The 15,722-nt window shown below is 55.9% G+C and overlaps 1 protein-coding gene across 2 annotated transcripts in view; it reads left to right on the top strand.

Moving 5' to 3' along the window:
- Nucleotides 1-3,524: 3,524 nt before the first annotated feature.
- Nucleotides 3,525-15,722, top strand: part of LOC140396030 (uncharacterized) — a 250,110-nt gene continuing 237,912 nt past the window's right edge. Inside the window, exon 1 of one of the 2 annotated variants that reach the window (XM_072484095.1) lies at nucleotides 3,525-4,385. In XM_072484095.1, the coding sequence (XP_072340196.1) occupies nucleotides 4,355-4,385 (31 nt within the window). In that variant the 5' untranslated portion in view covers nucleotides 3,525-4,354. The other variant, XM_072484094.1, reaches the window with a different exon arrangement.

Below are 15,722 nucleotides of genomic sequence, written 5' to 3'. Positions count from 1 at the left end.
GGGGAGCGAGAGGAAGGGGGTGAGTAGGGGAGAGCGAGGGAGGGGGAGCGAGGGAGGGGGGAGCGAGTGGGAATGAGGGGCATTGAAGGGAAGTGGGGGGAGAGTGGCAATGAGGCGGGGGGAGAGCGAGGGAGGGGGGAGCGAGGGAGGGGGGGAGTGAGGGGAAGGGGGTGAGGAGTAGTGGAGAGCGAGGGAGGGGGAGAGGGGGGAGTGAGGGGGAGTGAGAGTGAAATGAGGGAGGGGGGAGTTAGGGGGAGGGGGAGTGAGGGGGGAGAGTGAGGGGGAGGGGGGGAGTGAGGGGGAGGGGGAGAGGGGGGAGTGAGGGGGAAAGGGGGGAGTGAGGGGGAGGGGCGAGTGAGGGGGAGGGGGAGAGGCGGGAGTGAGGGGGAGAGGGGGAGTGAGGGGGAGTGAGAGGGAAATGACGGAGGGGGGATTTAGGGGGGAGTGAGGGGGAGAGTGAGGGGGAGGGGGGAGTGAGGGGGAGGGGGAGAGAGGGGGAGAGGGGGGAGTGAGGGGGAGGGGGGAGTGATGGGGAGAAGGGAGTGAGGGGGAGAGGGGAGTGAGGGGGAGAGGTGGAGTGAGGGTGAGGGGGTGTGAGGGTGAGGGGGGTGTGAGGGTGAGGGGGGAGTGAGGGTGAGGGGGGAGTGAGGGGGAGACAGGGGAGTGAGGGGGAGACAAGGGAGTGAGGGGGAGACAGGGGAGTGAGGGGGAGACAGGGGAGTGAGGGGGAAATGAGGGAAGGGGAGTGAGGGGAGGGGGGGAGTGAGGGGGAGAGAGGGGAGTGAGAGGGAAATGAGGGAGGGGAGTGGGAGGGGGGAGTGAGGGGGAGAGGGGCGAGTGAAGGGGAAATGGGGAGGGGGAGTGAGGGGGAGAGAGGGAGTGAGGGGCAGGAGGGGAGTGGGAGAGGTGGCGGGGTGGGGGGAGAGGGGGCAAGGGGGAGTAGGGGAGGGGGAAGGAGAGGGGCAAGTGGGGCGAGGGAAGGAGGATCGAATGGGAGGGGGTAGCGTGGGGGAGTGAAGGGTAGAGGGGAGAGAACGGTAGAGAGAGAGTGAGGGGGAGCGAGGGAGAGAGGACACTGAGATGGGGAGGGGGAAACAGAAATTGAGAGAGGGAGTACGTGAGGGAAAGTGAGGGGGGAGAGTGCAGAGATGGAGGGTGGGGAGAGAGGGAGAGTAAAAGCGCGGAGAGATAGAGGGAGAGTGGAGAGATAGAGGGAGAGTGGAGAGATAAAGGGTGGGGAGAGAGGGAGAGTGAAAGCGCAGAGAGATAGAGAGAGGGTGGGGGAGAGGGAGGGTGAGAGAGAAGGAGAGTGGGATAGTGGAGAGATAAAGAGAGGGAGAGTGGGGAGAGATAGAGGGTGGGGAGAGAGGAAGAGTGAGAGCGTGGAGAGATAGAGAGAGGTAGAGTGAGATAGTGGTGAGATAGTTAGAGAGAGAGGGAGAGTGGGAGAGATAAAGGGTGGGGAGAGAGGGAGCGTGCAGAGAGAGAGGTAGAGTGAGATCATGGTGAGATTGAGAGAGACAGAGAGGGAGAGTGGGAGAGATAGAGAAAGGTTGGGGATAGAGAGAGAGTGAGAAGGGAGGGGAATGACTACTCCCTCCGTCTCTCGGAGAGAGAGAGAAAGAGAGGGACAAGGAGAGGGGGAGTGAGGGTCAGAGTGAGAAAGAGTGAAGGAGTGGGGGAGATTGAAGGAGTGAGATAGAATGAGGGGGAGAATAAGGGGGAGGATGGGGAGAAAAGGGAGAGTGGAGAGATAGAGGGTGGGGAGAGAGGGAGAGTGAGAGAGCGGAGAGATAGAAAGATAGAGGGTGGGGAGAAAGGGAGAGTGGGAGAGATAGAGGGAGAGTGGAGAGATAGAGGATGGGGAGAGGGAGAGTGAGAGAGTGGAGAGATAGAGAGGAGAGTGGCATAGTGGAGAGATAGAGAGAAGATGGGGCTAGAGGGACAGAGAGTGTGGAGAGAGAGGGAGATAGTGGAGTGATAGAGTGAGGGTGGGAAAAGAGAGAGTGAGAGAGTGGGGAGATAGAGAGAGGGTGGGGGAGAGGTAGAATGAGAGAGTGGAGAGATAGAGTGAGGGTGGGGAGAGAGGGAGAGTGAGAGCGCGGAGAGATAGAGAGAGGTAGAGTGAGATAGTGGTGAGATAGTTAGAGAGAGAGCGAGAGAGAGGGAGAGTGGGAGAGATAGAGAGAGGTTGGGGATAGAGAGAGAGAGTGAGAAGGGAGGGGAATGACTACTCCCTCCGTCTCTCGGAGAGAGAGAGAAAGAGAGGGACAAGGAGAGGGGGAGTGAGGGTCAGAGTGAGGAAGAGTGAAGGAGTGGGGGAGATTGAAGGAGTGAGATAGAATGAGGGGGGAGGGTGGGGAGAAAAGGGAGGCAGTGAGGGTGAGATTGCGAGAGAGTGTGAGGGAAAGAGAGAGAGAGGGAGAGAGAGAGAGAGGGAATGTGTGAAGGGCTGGGAGAAAGGAGACGAGAGGAATGAGAGAAGGCAAGGAGGTGGGGAGAGTGAGAGAGCGGGGCGGAGGAGAGCGTATGAGGAGAGAGGGAGAGTGGGAGAGGAAAAAAGAGGGGGAGAGAGGGAGTGTGAGTGCGCTTGGGGAGAAGAATGGAGGGGGAGAATGAGCGAGGGGGAGATGTGGGGTGAGAGGGAGAGAGGATGAGCGAGGTGAAGAGAAGGAGAGTGAGAGGGGAGGAGAGGAGATGCGGGAGAGGGAGAGAGCGGAGTGATGAAGGGAAGGTGGGGTGAGAGGGAGAGTGAGAGTGGAGTGATGGAGGGAGGATGGGGAGAGTGAGAGAGCAGAGAGATAGTGAGGGTGGGAAGAGAGGGAGAGTGAGAGAGTGGAGAGATAGAGAGAGGATGGGGTGAGACTGAGAGCAGAGAGATAGAGAGAGGGTGGCGAGAGTGGGAGAGATAGAGAGAGGGATAGTGAGAGAGAGTGGAGAGATATAGAGAGGGAGAGTGAGAGAGAGTGGAGAAATAGAGGAAGGGTGGGGAGAGAGGGAGAGTGAGAGAGCGGAGAGATAGAGAGAGGATGGGGTGAGAGTGAGAGCAGAGAGATAGAGAGAGGGTGGGGAGAGTGGGAGATAGAGAGTGAGAGAGTGGACAGATAGAGGGAGGGTGGGGGGGAGGGGGAGAGTGAGAGAGCGGAGAGATAGAGAGAGGATGGGGTGAGAGGGAGAGCGGAGAGATAGAGGGCAGGGAGAGATAGAGAGTGTGGGAGAGATAAGAGTGTGGGAGAGTGGAGAGATAGAGAGAAGAGATAGAGAGAGGGAGTGTGGGAGAGATAAAGAGAGGGAGTGTGGGAGAGTGGAGAGATAGAGAGAGGGAGTGTGAGAGAGCAGAGAGATAGTGAGAGGGACAGAGAGAGGTTGGGGAGGGAGTGAGAGTGAGAAGGGAGGGGAATGACTTCTCCCTCCCTCTCTGGCCTGTGCACACTCAGCCTGACCTTATCACACTCAACATTGCTGACTTCCTGCATTCCAACCCCATGAGCTGTTTCAGACAGAGAGAATCAACTCTCAGAGGGAGAGAGAGAGGAACGCCAAGCACACTTAATATAATCCTGCTGTGTGTGTGAGAGAGGGAGGGAGAGAGACAGAGAGAGAGATAGAGGGAGAGACAGAGACAGAGAGAGACACCAACCACACTTAATATTATCCTGCTGTGTGTGAGAGAGGGAGGGGGAGAGAGAGGGAGAGGGAGAGAGACAGACAGACAGAGAGAGAGAGACAGAGAGAGAAAGACAGAGAGGGGGAGAGACAGACAGAGACTGGGAGAGAGAGAGAGACAGAGACAGAGAGAGTGAGAGAGAGAGAAACACAAAGTGAGAGAGACAGGAAGAGAGACTGAGAGAGAGGGGGAGAGAAAGACAGAGAGTGACAGACAGGGAGAGGGGGAGAGAGACACAGAGTGAGAGGGAGAGAGAGAAAGTCAAAGAAAGAGAGACAGGGAGCGCGAGGGGGAGAGAGACAGAGCGAGGGAGAGAGGGACACAGAGAGAGAGAGACAGACAGAGAGAGGCAGACAGAGAGCGAGAGAAAGAGACAGTGTGTGTGAGTGAGAGAGGGGCAGAGAGAGAGAGACAGAGAAAGTGAGTGAGAGAGAGGATGTGGTGGGCTCACATGGACTGACCGCAGAAAGAGAGAGCGAGAGAGGGAGGGAGGAGAGGGGGAGGGAGAGAGGGAGGGGGAAGGCGAGAGTGAGTGAGAGAAGCGAGTGCGGGTCAGAGGTATCCTCTCGCTGTCAAAGAGCCGCTCCCGGAACCCAGTGTTGGGACATTCCCGGAATTCCAAGTACCTTGGTAAAATCGGAGAGAGTGTTGACGGGCGGTGGAATGCGGCGAGGAAGGTGGTGAGGGATGGGGAACCGACTGCTCAGGGAGCTTGAAGGTGCGGTTAAAATGATGCTCTTTCATTCGAATGTCAGCATTTCAAAGGGAGCGATTGATGCTCGCGCTGTGGTACAGAGAGCAGGCGGTGGGGTTACCCTGCCCTCCGGAGACACAAACCTCTCTCCGTCAGTCTGGAATAATACCAGTTTCAAAGTCCGTGCTCCTGGGAATTGGCTGGGGAGGAATTAACGAGCTGGCACCTGTTCCGAGGAGGAGGCAGCGAAGAGAGTGTCAGAGGGGACGATCACGGGTCAAAGAGGGGCGAGGCTGCATTCACCTCCGACCCTCTGTGCCCGACACCTACCAAAATCACCTGCACACAAATATCCAGGAGGGTACCCGCACTGAGTACAGAGGGAGCGCCGCACTGTCGGAGGGTCAGTACTGAGGGAGCGCCGCACTGTCAGAGGGCAGTACTGAGGGAGATCCGCACTGTCAGAGGGTCAGTACTGAGGGAGCGCCACACTGTCAGAGGGTCAATATTGAGGGAGTGTCACACTGTCAGAGGGTCAGTACTGAGGGAGTGCCGCACTGTCAGAGGGTCAATATTGAGGGAGTGTCACACTGTCGGAGGGTCAGTACTGAGGGAGTGCCGCACTGTCAGAGGGTCAGTACTGAGGGAGTGCCGCACTGTCAGAGGGTCAGTACTGAGGGAGCGCCGCACTGTCAGAGGGTCAATATTGAGGGAGTGTCACACTGTCGGAGGGACAGTACTGAGGGAGTGCCGCACTGCCGGAGGGTAAATACTGCGGGAGCGCCGCACTGTCAGAGGGTCAGTATTGAGGGAGTGTCGCACTGTCGGAGGGACAGTATTGAGGGAGCGCCGCACTGTCGGAGGGTCAGTACTGAGGGAGTGCCACACTGTCAGAGGGTAAGTACTGCGGGAGCGCTGCACTGTCAGAGGGTCAGTATTGAGGGAGTGCCGCACTGTCAGAGGGTCAGTACTGAGGGAGCACTGCACTGTCAGAGGGTCAGTACTGAGGGAGCGCCACACTGTCGGAGGGTCAGTACTGAGGGAGCACCGCACTGTCGGAGGGTCAGTACTGAGGGAGCACTGCACTGTCAGAGGATCAGTACAGAGGGAGTGCCGCACTGTCAGAGGGTCAGTAGTGAGGGAGCGCCGCACTGTCAGAGGGTCAGTACTGAGGGAGGGCGGCACTGTCGGAGGGTCAGTACTGAGGGAGTGCCGCACTGTCGGAGGGTCAGTACTGAGGGAGTGCCGCACTGTAGAAGGGTCAGCACTGAGGGAGTGCCGCACTGTCAGAGGGTCAGGACTGAGGGAGGGCGGCACTGTCGGAGGGTCAGGTCTGAGGGAGCGCCGCACTGTCGGAGGGTCAGGACTGAGGGAGCGCCGCACTGTCAGAGGGTCAGTACTGAGGGAGTGCCGCACTGTCAGAGGGTTAGTACTGAGGGAATGCCGCAATGTCAGAGGGTCAGTACTGAGGGAGCACCGCACTGTCGGAGGGTCAGTACTGAGGGAGTGCCGCACTGTCGAAGTGTCAGTACTGAGGGAGTGCCGCACTGTCAGAGGGTCAGTACTGAGGGAGTGCTGCACAGTCAGAGGGTCAGTACTGAGGGAGCACCGCACGGTCGGAGGGTCAGAACTGAGGGAGTGCTGCACTGTCGGAGGTTCAGTGCTGAGGGAGTGCCGCACTGTCAGAGGGTCAGGACTGAGGGAGTGCTGCACTGTCAGAGGGTCAGTACTGAGGGTGTGTCGCACTGTGGGAGGGTCAGTACTGAGGGAGTGCCACACTGTCGGAGGGTCAGTACTGAGGGAGTGCCGCACTGACAGAGGGTCAGTACTGAGGGAGTGCCGCACTGTCTGAAGATCAGTACTGAGGGAGTGCCGCGCTGTAGGCGGGTCAGTACTGAGGGAGCGTCGCACTGTCTGAGGGTCAGTACTGAGGGAGTGCCGCACTGTCCGAAGGTCAGTACTAAGGGAGTGCTGCACTGTCAGAGGGTCAGTACTGAGGGAGTGCCGCACTGTCAGAGGGTCAGTAAAAAGGGAGCGCCGCACTGTCAGAGGGTCAGTACTAAGGGAGCGCCGCATTGTCAGAGAGTCAGTACTGAGGGAGCGCCGCACTGTCAGAGGGTCAGTACTGAGGGAGTACCACACTGTCAGGGGGTCAGTACTGAGGGAGTGCCACACTGTCAGGGGGTCAGTACTGAAGGAGTGCCGCACTGTCGAAATGTCAGTACTGAGGGATCGCCGCACTGTCGGAGGGTCAGTAGAGGGAGTGCTGCACTGTCAGAGGGTCAGTACTGAGGGAGCACCGCACTGTCGGAGTGTCTGAACTGAGGGAGTGCTGCACAGTCAGAGGGTCAGTACTGTGGGAGCGCCGCACTGTCATAGGGTCAGTACTGAGGGAGTGCCACACTGTCGGCGGGTCAGTACTTAGAGAGCGGCGCACTGTCAAACGGTCAGTACTGTGGGAGGGCCGCACTGTCAGAGGGTCAGTACTGAGGGAGTGTGCACTGTCGGAGGGTCAGGTCTGAGGGAGTGCCGCACTGTCAGAGGGTCAGTACTGAGGGACTGCCGCACAGTCAGAGGGTCAGTACTGAGGGAGCGCCGCACAGTCGGAGGGTCAGGACTGAGGGAGTGCCGTACTGTCAGAGGGTCAGTAAAGAGAGAGTGCCGCACTGTCAGGAGGTCAGTACTGTGGGAGTGCCACACTGTCGGAGGGTCAGTTCTGAGGGAGTGCCGCATTGTCGAGGGTCAGTACTGAGCAAGTGCCGCACTGTCAGAGAGTCAGTACTGAGGGAGTGCCGCACTGTCAGTGGGTCAGTACTGAGGGAGAGCTGCACTGTCAGGAGGTCAGTACTGAGGGAGTGCCGCACTGTCGGAGGGTCAGTACTGAGGGAGTGCCGCACTGTCAGGAGGTCAGTACTGTGGGAGTGCCGCACTGTCAGTGGGTCAGTACTGATGGAGTGCCGCACTGTCAGAGGGTCAGTACTGAGGGAGCGCTGCACTGTCAGAGGGTCAGTACTGAGGGAGTGCCGCACTGTCTGAGGGTCAGTACTGAGGGAGTGCTGCACTGTCAGAGGGTCAGTACTGAGGGAGTGCTGCACTGTCGGAGGGTCAGTACTGAGGGAGTGCCGCACTGTCAGAGGGTCAGTACTGAGGGAGTGCCGCACTGTCAGAGGGTCAGTACTGAGGGAGTGCCGCACTGTCAGAGGGTCAGTACTGAGGGAGTGCCGCACTGTCAGAGGGTCAGTACTGAGGGAGTGCTGCACTGTCGGAGGGTCAGTACTGAGGGAGTGCTGCACTGTCAGAGGGTACGTACTGAGGGAGTGCTGCACTGTCAGTGGGTCAGTACTGTGGGAGCGCCGCACTGTCAGAGGGTACGTACTGAGGGAGTGCTGCACTGTCGGAGGACCAGTACTGAGGGCCCTCCAGTGTGGTCTAAACTCTGGAATGAAACCTCATGTAATTGTTTGTTTTGGAGAGGAAACTATTTAGTTTTTGATCACAATCTTAGGGCAGGAAATATAACTTGGCGATTGAGTCTGTTGACTGATGATAAGAAAGGAGGGTCAGTAGAGAAACTGACTCTCATGGGTTTTCACTCACAACGAGAGACATGTTACTGAAAAATGTTTATCAATTAGGATTTTCACTCATAAATGTGCAGCAGGGAACCACCGAGTAAAAGATGGCAGCCAGCCGCATTGACAGACATTATGGACAGAGTACTTGCCATTAGACAGTGCAACACTCCCCCAGTACTGACCCTCTGACAGTGCGGCACTTCCTCAGTATTGACCCTCTGAGAGTGCGACACTCCCTCAGTACTGACCCTCCGACAGTGCAGCACTCCCTCAGTACTGATCCTCTGACAGTTCGGCACTCCTTCAGTACTGAACCGCTGACAGTGTAGCACTCCCTCAGTACTGACCCTCTGACAGTGCGGCACTCCCTCAGTACTGACCCTCTGACAGTGCGGCACTCCCTCAGTACTGACCCTCTGACAGTGCGGCACTCCCTCAGTACTGACCCTCTGACAGTGCGGCACTCCCTCAGTACTGACCCTCTGACAGTGCGGCACTCCCTCAGTACTGACCCTCTGACAGTGCGGCACTCCCTCAGTACTGACCCTCTGACAGTGCGGCACTCCCTCAGTACTGACCCTCTGTGTGTGCGGCACTTCCTCAGTATTGACCCTCTGAGTGTGCGACACTCCCTCAGTACTGACCCTCTGACAGTGCGGCACTCCCTCAGTACTGACTCTCTGGCAGTGCGGCACTCCCTCAGTACTGACCCTCTGACACTGCGGCACACCTTCAGTACTGACCCTCTGACAGTTCGACACTCGCTCTGTACTTACCCGGCGACAGGGCAGCACTCCCTCAGTACTGACCCTCTGACAGTGCAGTGCTCCCTCAGTACTGACCCTCTGACAGTGCAGCACTCCCTCAGTACTGACCCTCTGACAGTGAGGCAATCCCTCAGTACTGACACTCTGACAGTGCGACACTCCCTCAGTGCTGACCCTCTGACAGTGCGGCACTCCCTCAGTACTGACCCTCTGACAGTGAGGCACTCCCTCAGTACTGACCCTCTGACAGTGCGGCACTCCCTCAGTGCTGACCCTCTGACAGTGCGGCACTCCCTCAGTACTGACCCTCTGACAGTGCGGCACTCCCTCAGTGCTGACCCTCTGACAGTGCGGCACTCCCTCAGTGCTGACCCTCTGACAGTGCGGCGCTCCCTCAGTACTGACCCTCTGACAGTGCAGCACTCCCTCAGTACTGACCCTCTGACAGTGCGGCACTCCCTCAGTGCTGACCCTCTGACAGTGCGGCGCTCCCTCACTACTGACCCTCTGACAGTGAGGCACTCCCTCAGTGCACCTGTGGCGGGAACGTCAGTTCATCTAACTCCCGTTTGTGGTGGGGAGTGTACTATTCAAGGTTGCGCGGCTTATTGAGGGAGGCCTGTGAAATGTATGTTGTGAAGCGTGATGTCTCAGGGAGTGTGTGATGTCAGTGATGTCACTGATGCTTCAGGAATGTCTCCACATGGTTAACATCGATAAGACAACCAACAGTCTCAGGAAATACAAGTTCTTCCACATCCCGACATTAATTTACATTCCTGACACGCTCACTAATATTCATAGAGAGCCCATTCCGGAAATATTCGTACAGATCCAGGCACTTGCGCAAAGAATTCCCCGTAGTTAAAGAGTCCTCTGGGACAGTGTCACTGTGTGTTAGATACACTGTCCTTTCCCCCTCTGGGACAGTGTCACAGTGTGTTAGATACACTGTCCTTTCTCCCTCTGGGACCGGGTGTCACAGTGTGTTAGATACACTGTCCTTTCCCCCTCTGGGACCGGGTGTCACAGTGTTAGATACACTGTCCTTTCCCCCTCTGGGACCGGGTGTCACAGTGTGTTAGATACACTGTCCTTTCCCCCTCTGGGACCGGGTGTCACAGTGTTAGATACACTGTCCTATTCCCCTCTGGGACCGGGTGTCACAGTGTGTTAGATACACTGTCCTTTCCCCCTCTGGGACAGTGTCACAGTGTGTTAGATACACTGTCCTTTCTCCCTCTGGGACAGTGTCACAGTGTGTTAGATACACTGTCCTTTCCCCCTCTGGGACCGGGTGTCACAGTGTGTTAGATACACTGTCCTTTCCCCCTCTGGGACCGGGTGTCACAGTGTGTTAGATACAATGTCCTTTCCCCCTCTGGGACAGTGTCACAGTGTGTTAGATACACTGTCCTTTCCCCCTCTGGGACCGGGTGTCACAGTGTGTTAGATACACTGTCCTTTCCCCCTCTGGGACCGGGTGTCACAGTGTGTTAGATACACTGTCCTTTCCCTCTCTGGGACAGTGTCACAGTGTGTTAGATACACTGTCCTTTCCCCCTCTGGGACAGTGTCGCAGTGTGTTAGATACACTGTCCTTTCCCCCTCTGGGACAGTGTCACAGTGTGTTAGATACACTGTCCTTTCCCCCTCTGGGACCGGGTGTCACAGTGTGTTAGATACACTGTCCTTTCCCCCTCTGGGACCGAGTGTCACAGTGTGTTAGATACACTGTCCTTTCCCCCTCTGGGACTGTGTGTCACAGTGTGTTAGATACACTGTCCTTTCCCCCTCTGGGACCGGGTGTCACAGTGTGTTAGATACACTGTCCTTTCCCCCTCTGGGACCGAGTGTCACAGTGTGTTAGAAACACTGTCCTTTCCCCCTCTGGGACCTGGTGTCACAGTGTGTTAGACACACTGTCCTTTCACCTTCTGGGACAGTGCCACAGTGTGTTAGATACACTGACCTTTCTCCCTCAGGGACAGTGCCACATTGTGTTAGATACACTGACCTTTCTCCCTCTGGGACCACGTGTCACAGTGTGTTAGATACACTGTCCTTTCCCCCTCTGGGACCGGGTGTCACAGTGTGTTAGATACACTGTCCTTTCCCCCTCTGGGACAGTGTCACAGTGTGTTAGATACACTGTCCTTTCCCCCTCTGGGACAGTGTCACAGTGTGTTAGATACACTGTCCTTTCCCCCTCTAGGACCGGGTGTCACAGTGTGTTAGATACACTGTCCTTTCCCCCTCTGGGACAGTGTCACAGTGTGTTAGATACACTGTCCTTTCCCCCTCTGGGACAGTGTCACAGTGTGTTAGATACACTGTCCTTTCCCCCTCTGGGACCGGGTGTCACAGTGTGTTAGATACACTGTCCTTTCCCCCTCTGGGACAGTGTTTTAGATACACTGTCCTTTCCCCCTCTGGGACAGTGTCACAGTGTGTTAGATACACTGTCCTTTCCCCCTCTGGGACCGGGTGTCACAGTGTGTTAGATACACTGTCCTTTCCCCCTCTGGGACCGGGTGTCACAGTGTGTTAGATACACTGTCCTTTCCCCCTCTGGGACAGTGTCACAGTGTGTTAGATACACTGTCCTTTCCCCCTCTGGGACAGTGTCACAGTGTGTTAGATACACTGTCCTTTCCCCCTCTGGGACCGGGTGTCACAGTGTGTTAGATACACTGTCCTTTCCCCCTCTGGGACAGTGTCACAGTGTGTTAGATACACTGTCCTTTCCCCCTCTGGGACCGGGTGTCACAGTGTGTTAGATACACTGTCCTTTCCCCCTCTGGGACCGGGTGTCACAGTGTGTTAGATACACTGTCGTTTCCCCCTCTGGGACCGGGTGTCACAGTGTGTTAGAAACACTGTCCTTTCCCCCTCTGGGACAGTGTCACAGTGTGTTAGACACACTGTCCTTTCCCCCTCTGGGACAGTGTCACAGTGTGTTAGATACACTGTCCTTTCCCCCTCTGGGACAGTGTCACAGTGTGTTAGATACACTGTCCTTTCCCCCTCTGGGACCGGGTGTCACAGTGTGTTAGATACACTGTCCTTTCCCCCTCTGGGACCGGGTGTCACAGTGTATTAGATACACTGTCCTTTCCCCCTCTGGGACAGTGTCACAGTGTGTTAGATACACTGTCCTTTCCCCCTCTGGGACCGGGTGTCACAGTGTATTAGATACACTGTCCTTTCCCCCTCTGGGACAGTGTCACAGTGTGTTAGATACACTGTCCTTTCCCCCTCTGGGACAGTGTCACAGTGTGTTAGATACACTGTCCTTTCCCCCTCTGGGACCGGGTGTCACAGTGTGTTAGATACACTGTCCTTTCACCCTCTGGGACCTGGTGTCACAGTGTGTTAGATACACTGTCCTTTCCCCCTCTGGAACAGTGTCACAGTGTGTTAGATACACCGTCCTTTCCATCTCTGGGACCGGGTGTCACAGTGTGTTAGATACACTGTCCTTTCCCCCTCTGGGACCGGGTGTCACAGTGTGTTCGATACACTGTCCTTTCCCCCTCTGGGACAGTGTCACAGTGTGTTAGATACACTGTCCTTTCCCCCTCTGGGACCGGGTGTCACAGTGTGTTAGATACACTGTCCTTTCCCCCTCTGGGACCGGGTGTCACAGTGTGTTAGATACACTGTCCTTTCCCCCTCTGGGACCGGGTGTCACAGTGTTAGATACACTGTCCTTTCCCCCTCTGGGACCGGGTGTCACAGTGTGTTAGATACACTGTCCTTTCCCCCTCTGGGACAGTGTCACAGTGTGTTAGATACACTGTCCTTTCTCCCTCTGGGACAGTGTCACAGTGTGTTAGATACACTGTCCTTTCCCCCTCTGGGACCGGGTGTCACAGTGTGTTAGATACACTGTCCTTTCCCCCTCTGGGACCGAGTGTCACAGTGTGTTAGATACACTGTCCTTTCCCCCTCTGGGACTGTGTGTCACAGTGTGTTAGATACACTGTCCTTTCCCCCTCTGGGACCGGGTGTCACAGTGTGTTAGATACACTGTCCTTTCCCCCTCTGGGACCGAGTGTCACAGTGTGTTAGAAACACTGTCCTTTCCCCCTCTGGGACCTGGTGTCACAGTGTGTTAGACACACTGTCCTTTCACCTTCTGGGACAGTGCCACAGTGTGTTAGATACACTGACCTTTCTCCCTCAGGGACAGTGCCACATTGTGTTAGATACACTGACCTTTCTCCCTCTGGGACCACGTGTCACAGTGTGTTAGATACACTGTCCTTTCCCCCTCTGGGACCGGGTGTCACAGTGTGTTAGATACACTGTCCTTTCCCCCTCTGGGACAGTGTCACAGTGTGTTAGATACACTGTCCTTTCCCCCTCTGGGACAGTGTCACAGTGTGTTAGATACACTGTCCTTTCCCCCTCTGGGACCGGGTGTCACAGTGTGTTAGATACACTGTCCTTTCCCCCTCTGGGACAGTGTCACAGTGTGTTAGATACACTGTCCTTTCCCCCTCTGGGACAGTGTCACAGTGTGTTAGATACACTGTCCTTTCCCCCTCTGGGACCGGGTGTCACAGTGTGTTAGATACACTGTCCTTTCCCCCTCTGGGACAGTGTTTTAGATACACTGTCCTTTCCCCCTCTGGGACAGTGTCACAGTGTGTTAGATACACTGTCCTTTCCCCCTCTGGGACCGGGTGTCACAGTGTGTTAGATACACTGTCCTTTCCCCCTCTGGGACCGGGTGTCACAGTGTGTTAGATACACTGTCCTTTCCCCCTCTGGGACAGTGTCACAGTGTGTTAGATACACTGTCCTTTCCCCCTCTGGGACAGTGTCACAGTGTGTTAGATACACTGTCCTTTCCCCCTCTGGGACCGGGTGTCACAGTGTGTTAGATACACTGTCCTTTCCCCCTCTGGGACAGTGTCACAGTGTGTTAGATACACTGTCCTTTCCCCCTCTGGGACCGGGTGTCACAGTGTGTTAGATACACTGTCCTTTCCCCCTCTGGGACCGGGTGTCACAGTGTGTTAGATACACTGTCGTTTCCCCCTCTGGGACCGGGTGTCACAGTGTGTTAGAAACACTTTCCTTTCCCCCTCTGGGACAGTGTCACAGTGTGTTAGACACACTGTCCTTTCCCCCTCTGGGACAGTGTCACAGTGTGTTAGATACACTGTCCTTTCCCCCTCTGGGACAGTGTCACAGTGTGTTAGATACACTGTCCTTTCCCCCTCTGGGACCGGGTGTCACAGTGTGTTAGATACACTGTCCTTTCCCCCTCTGGGACCGGGTGTCACAGTGTATTAGATACACTGTCCTTTCCCCCTCTGGGACAGTGTCACAGTGTGTTAGATACACTGTCCTTTCCCCCTCTGGGACCGGGTGTCACAGTGTATTAGATACACTGTCCTTTCCCCCTCTGGGACAGTGTCACAGTGTGTTAGATACACTGTCCTTTCCCCCTCTGGGACAGTGTCACAGTGTGTTAGATACACTGTCCTTTCCCCCTCTGGGACCGGGTGTCACAGTGTGTTAGATACACTGTCCTTTCACCCTCTGGGACCTGGTGTCACAGTGTGTTAGATACACTGTCCTTTCCCCCTCTGGAACAGTGTCACAGTGTGTTAGATACACCGTCCTTTCCATCTCTGGGACCGGGTGTCACAGTGTGTTAGATACACTGTCCTTTCCCCCTCTGGGACCGGGTGTCACAGTGTGTTCGATACACTGTCCTTTCCCCCTCTGGGACAGTGTCACAGTGTGTTAGATACACTGTCCTTTCCCCCTCTGGGACCGGGTGTCACAGTGTGTTAGATACACTGTCCTTTCCCCCTCTGGGACCGGGTGTCACAGTGTGTTAGATACACTGTCCTTTCCCCCTCTGGGACCGGGTGTCACAGTGTTAGATACACTGTCCTTTCCCCCTCTGGGACCGGGTGTCACAGTGTGTTAGATACACTGTCCTTTCCCCCTCTGGGACAGTGTCACAGTGTGTTAGATACACTGTCCTTTCTCCCTCTGGGACAGTGTCACAGTGTGTTAGATACACTGTCCTTTCCCCCTCTGGGACCGGGTGTCACAGTGTGTTAGATACACTGTCCTTTCCCCCTCTGGGACCGGGTGTCACAGTGTGTTAGATACACTGTCCTTTCCCCCTCTGGGACAGTGTCACAGTGTGTTAGATACACTGTCCTTTCCCCCTCTGGGACCGGGTGTCACAGTGTGTTAGATACACTGTCCTTTCCCCCTCTGGGACCGGGTGTCACAGTGTGTTAGATACACTGTCCTTTCCCTCTCTGGGACAGTGTCACAGTGTGTTAGATACACTGTCCTTTCCCCCTCTGGGACAGTGTCGCAGTGTGTTAGATACACTGTCCTTTCCCCCTCTGGGACAGTGTCACAGTGTGTTAGATACACTGTCCTTTCCCCCTCTGGGACCGGGTGTCACAGTGTGTTAGATACACTGTCCTTTCCCCCTCTGGGACCGAGTGTCACAGTGTGTTAGATACACTGTCCTTTCCCCCTCTGGGACTGTGTGTCACAGTGTGTTAGATACACTGTCCTTTCCCCCTCTGGGACCGGGTGTCACAGTGTGTTAGATACACTGTCCTTTCCCCCTCTGGGACCGAGTGTCACAGTGTGTTAGAAACACTGTCCTTTCCCCCTCTGGGGCCTGGTGTCACAGTGTGTTAGACACACTGTCCTTTCACCTTCTGGGACAGTGCCACAGTGTGTTAGATACACTGACCTTTCTCCCTCAGGGACAGTGCCACAGTGTGTTAGATACACTGACCTTTCTCCCTCTGGGACCGCGTGTCACAGTGTGTTAGATACACTGTCCTTTCCCCCTCTGGGACCGGGTGTCACAGTGTGTTAGATACACTGTCCTTTCCCCCTCTGGGACAGTGTCACAGTGTGTTAGATACACTGTCCTTTCCCCCTCTGGGACCGGGTGTCACAGTGTGTTAGATACACTGTCCTTTCCCCCTCTGGGACCGGGTGTCACAGTGTGTTAGATA

Source organism: Scyliorhinus torazame, chromosome 19 (genome assembly GCF_047496885.1).
Source record: "Scyliorhinus torazame isolate Kashiwa2021f chromosome 19, sScyTor2.1, whole genome shotgun sequence".
NCBI classification, from domain to species: Eukaryota; Metazoa; Chordata; class Chondrichthyes; order Carcharhiniformes; family Scyliorhinidae; genus Scyliorhinus; species Scyliorhinus torazame.
The sequence above is the reverse complement of the archived record's forward strand: the minus strand, read 5'-3'. Positions and strand labels throughout refer to the sequence as shown.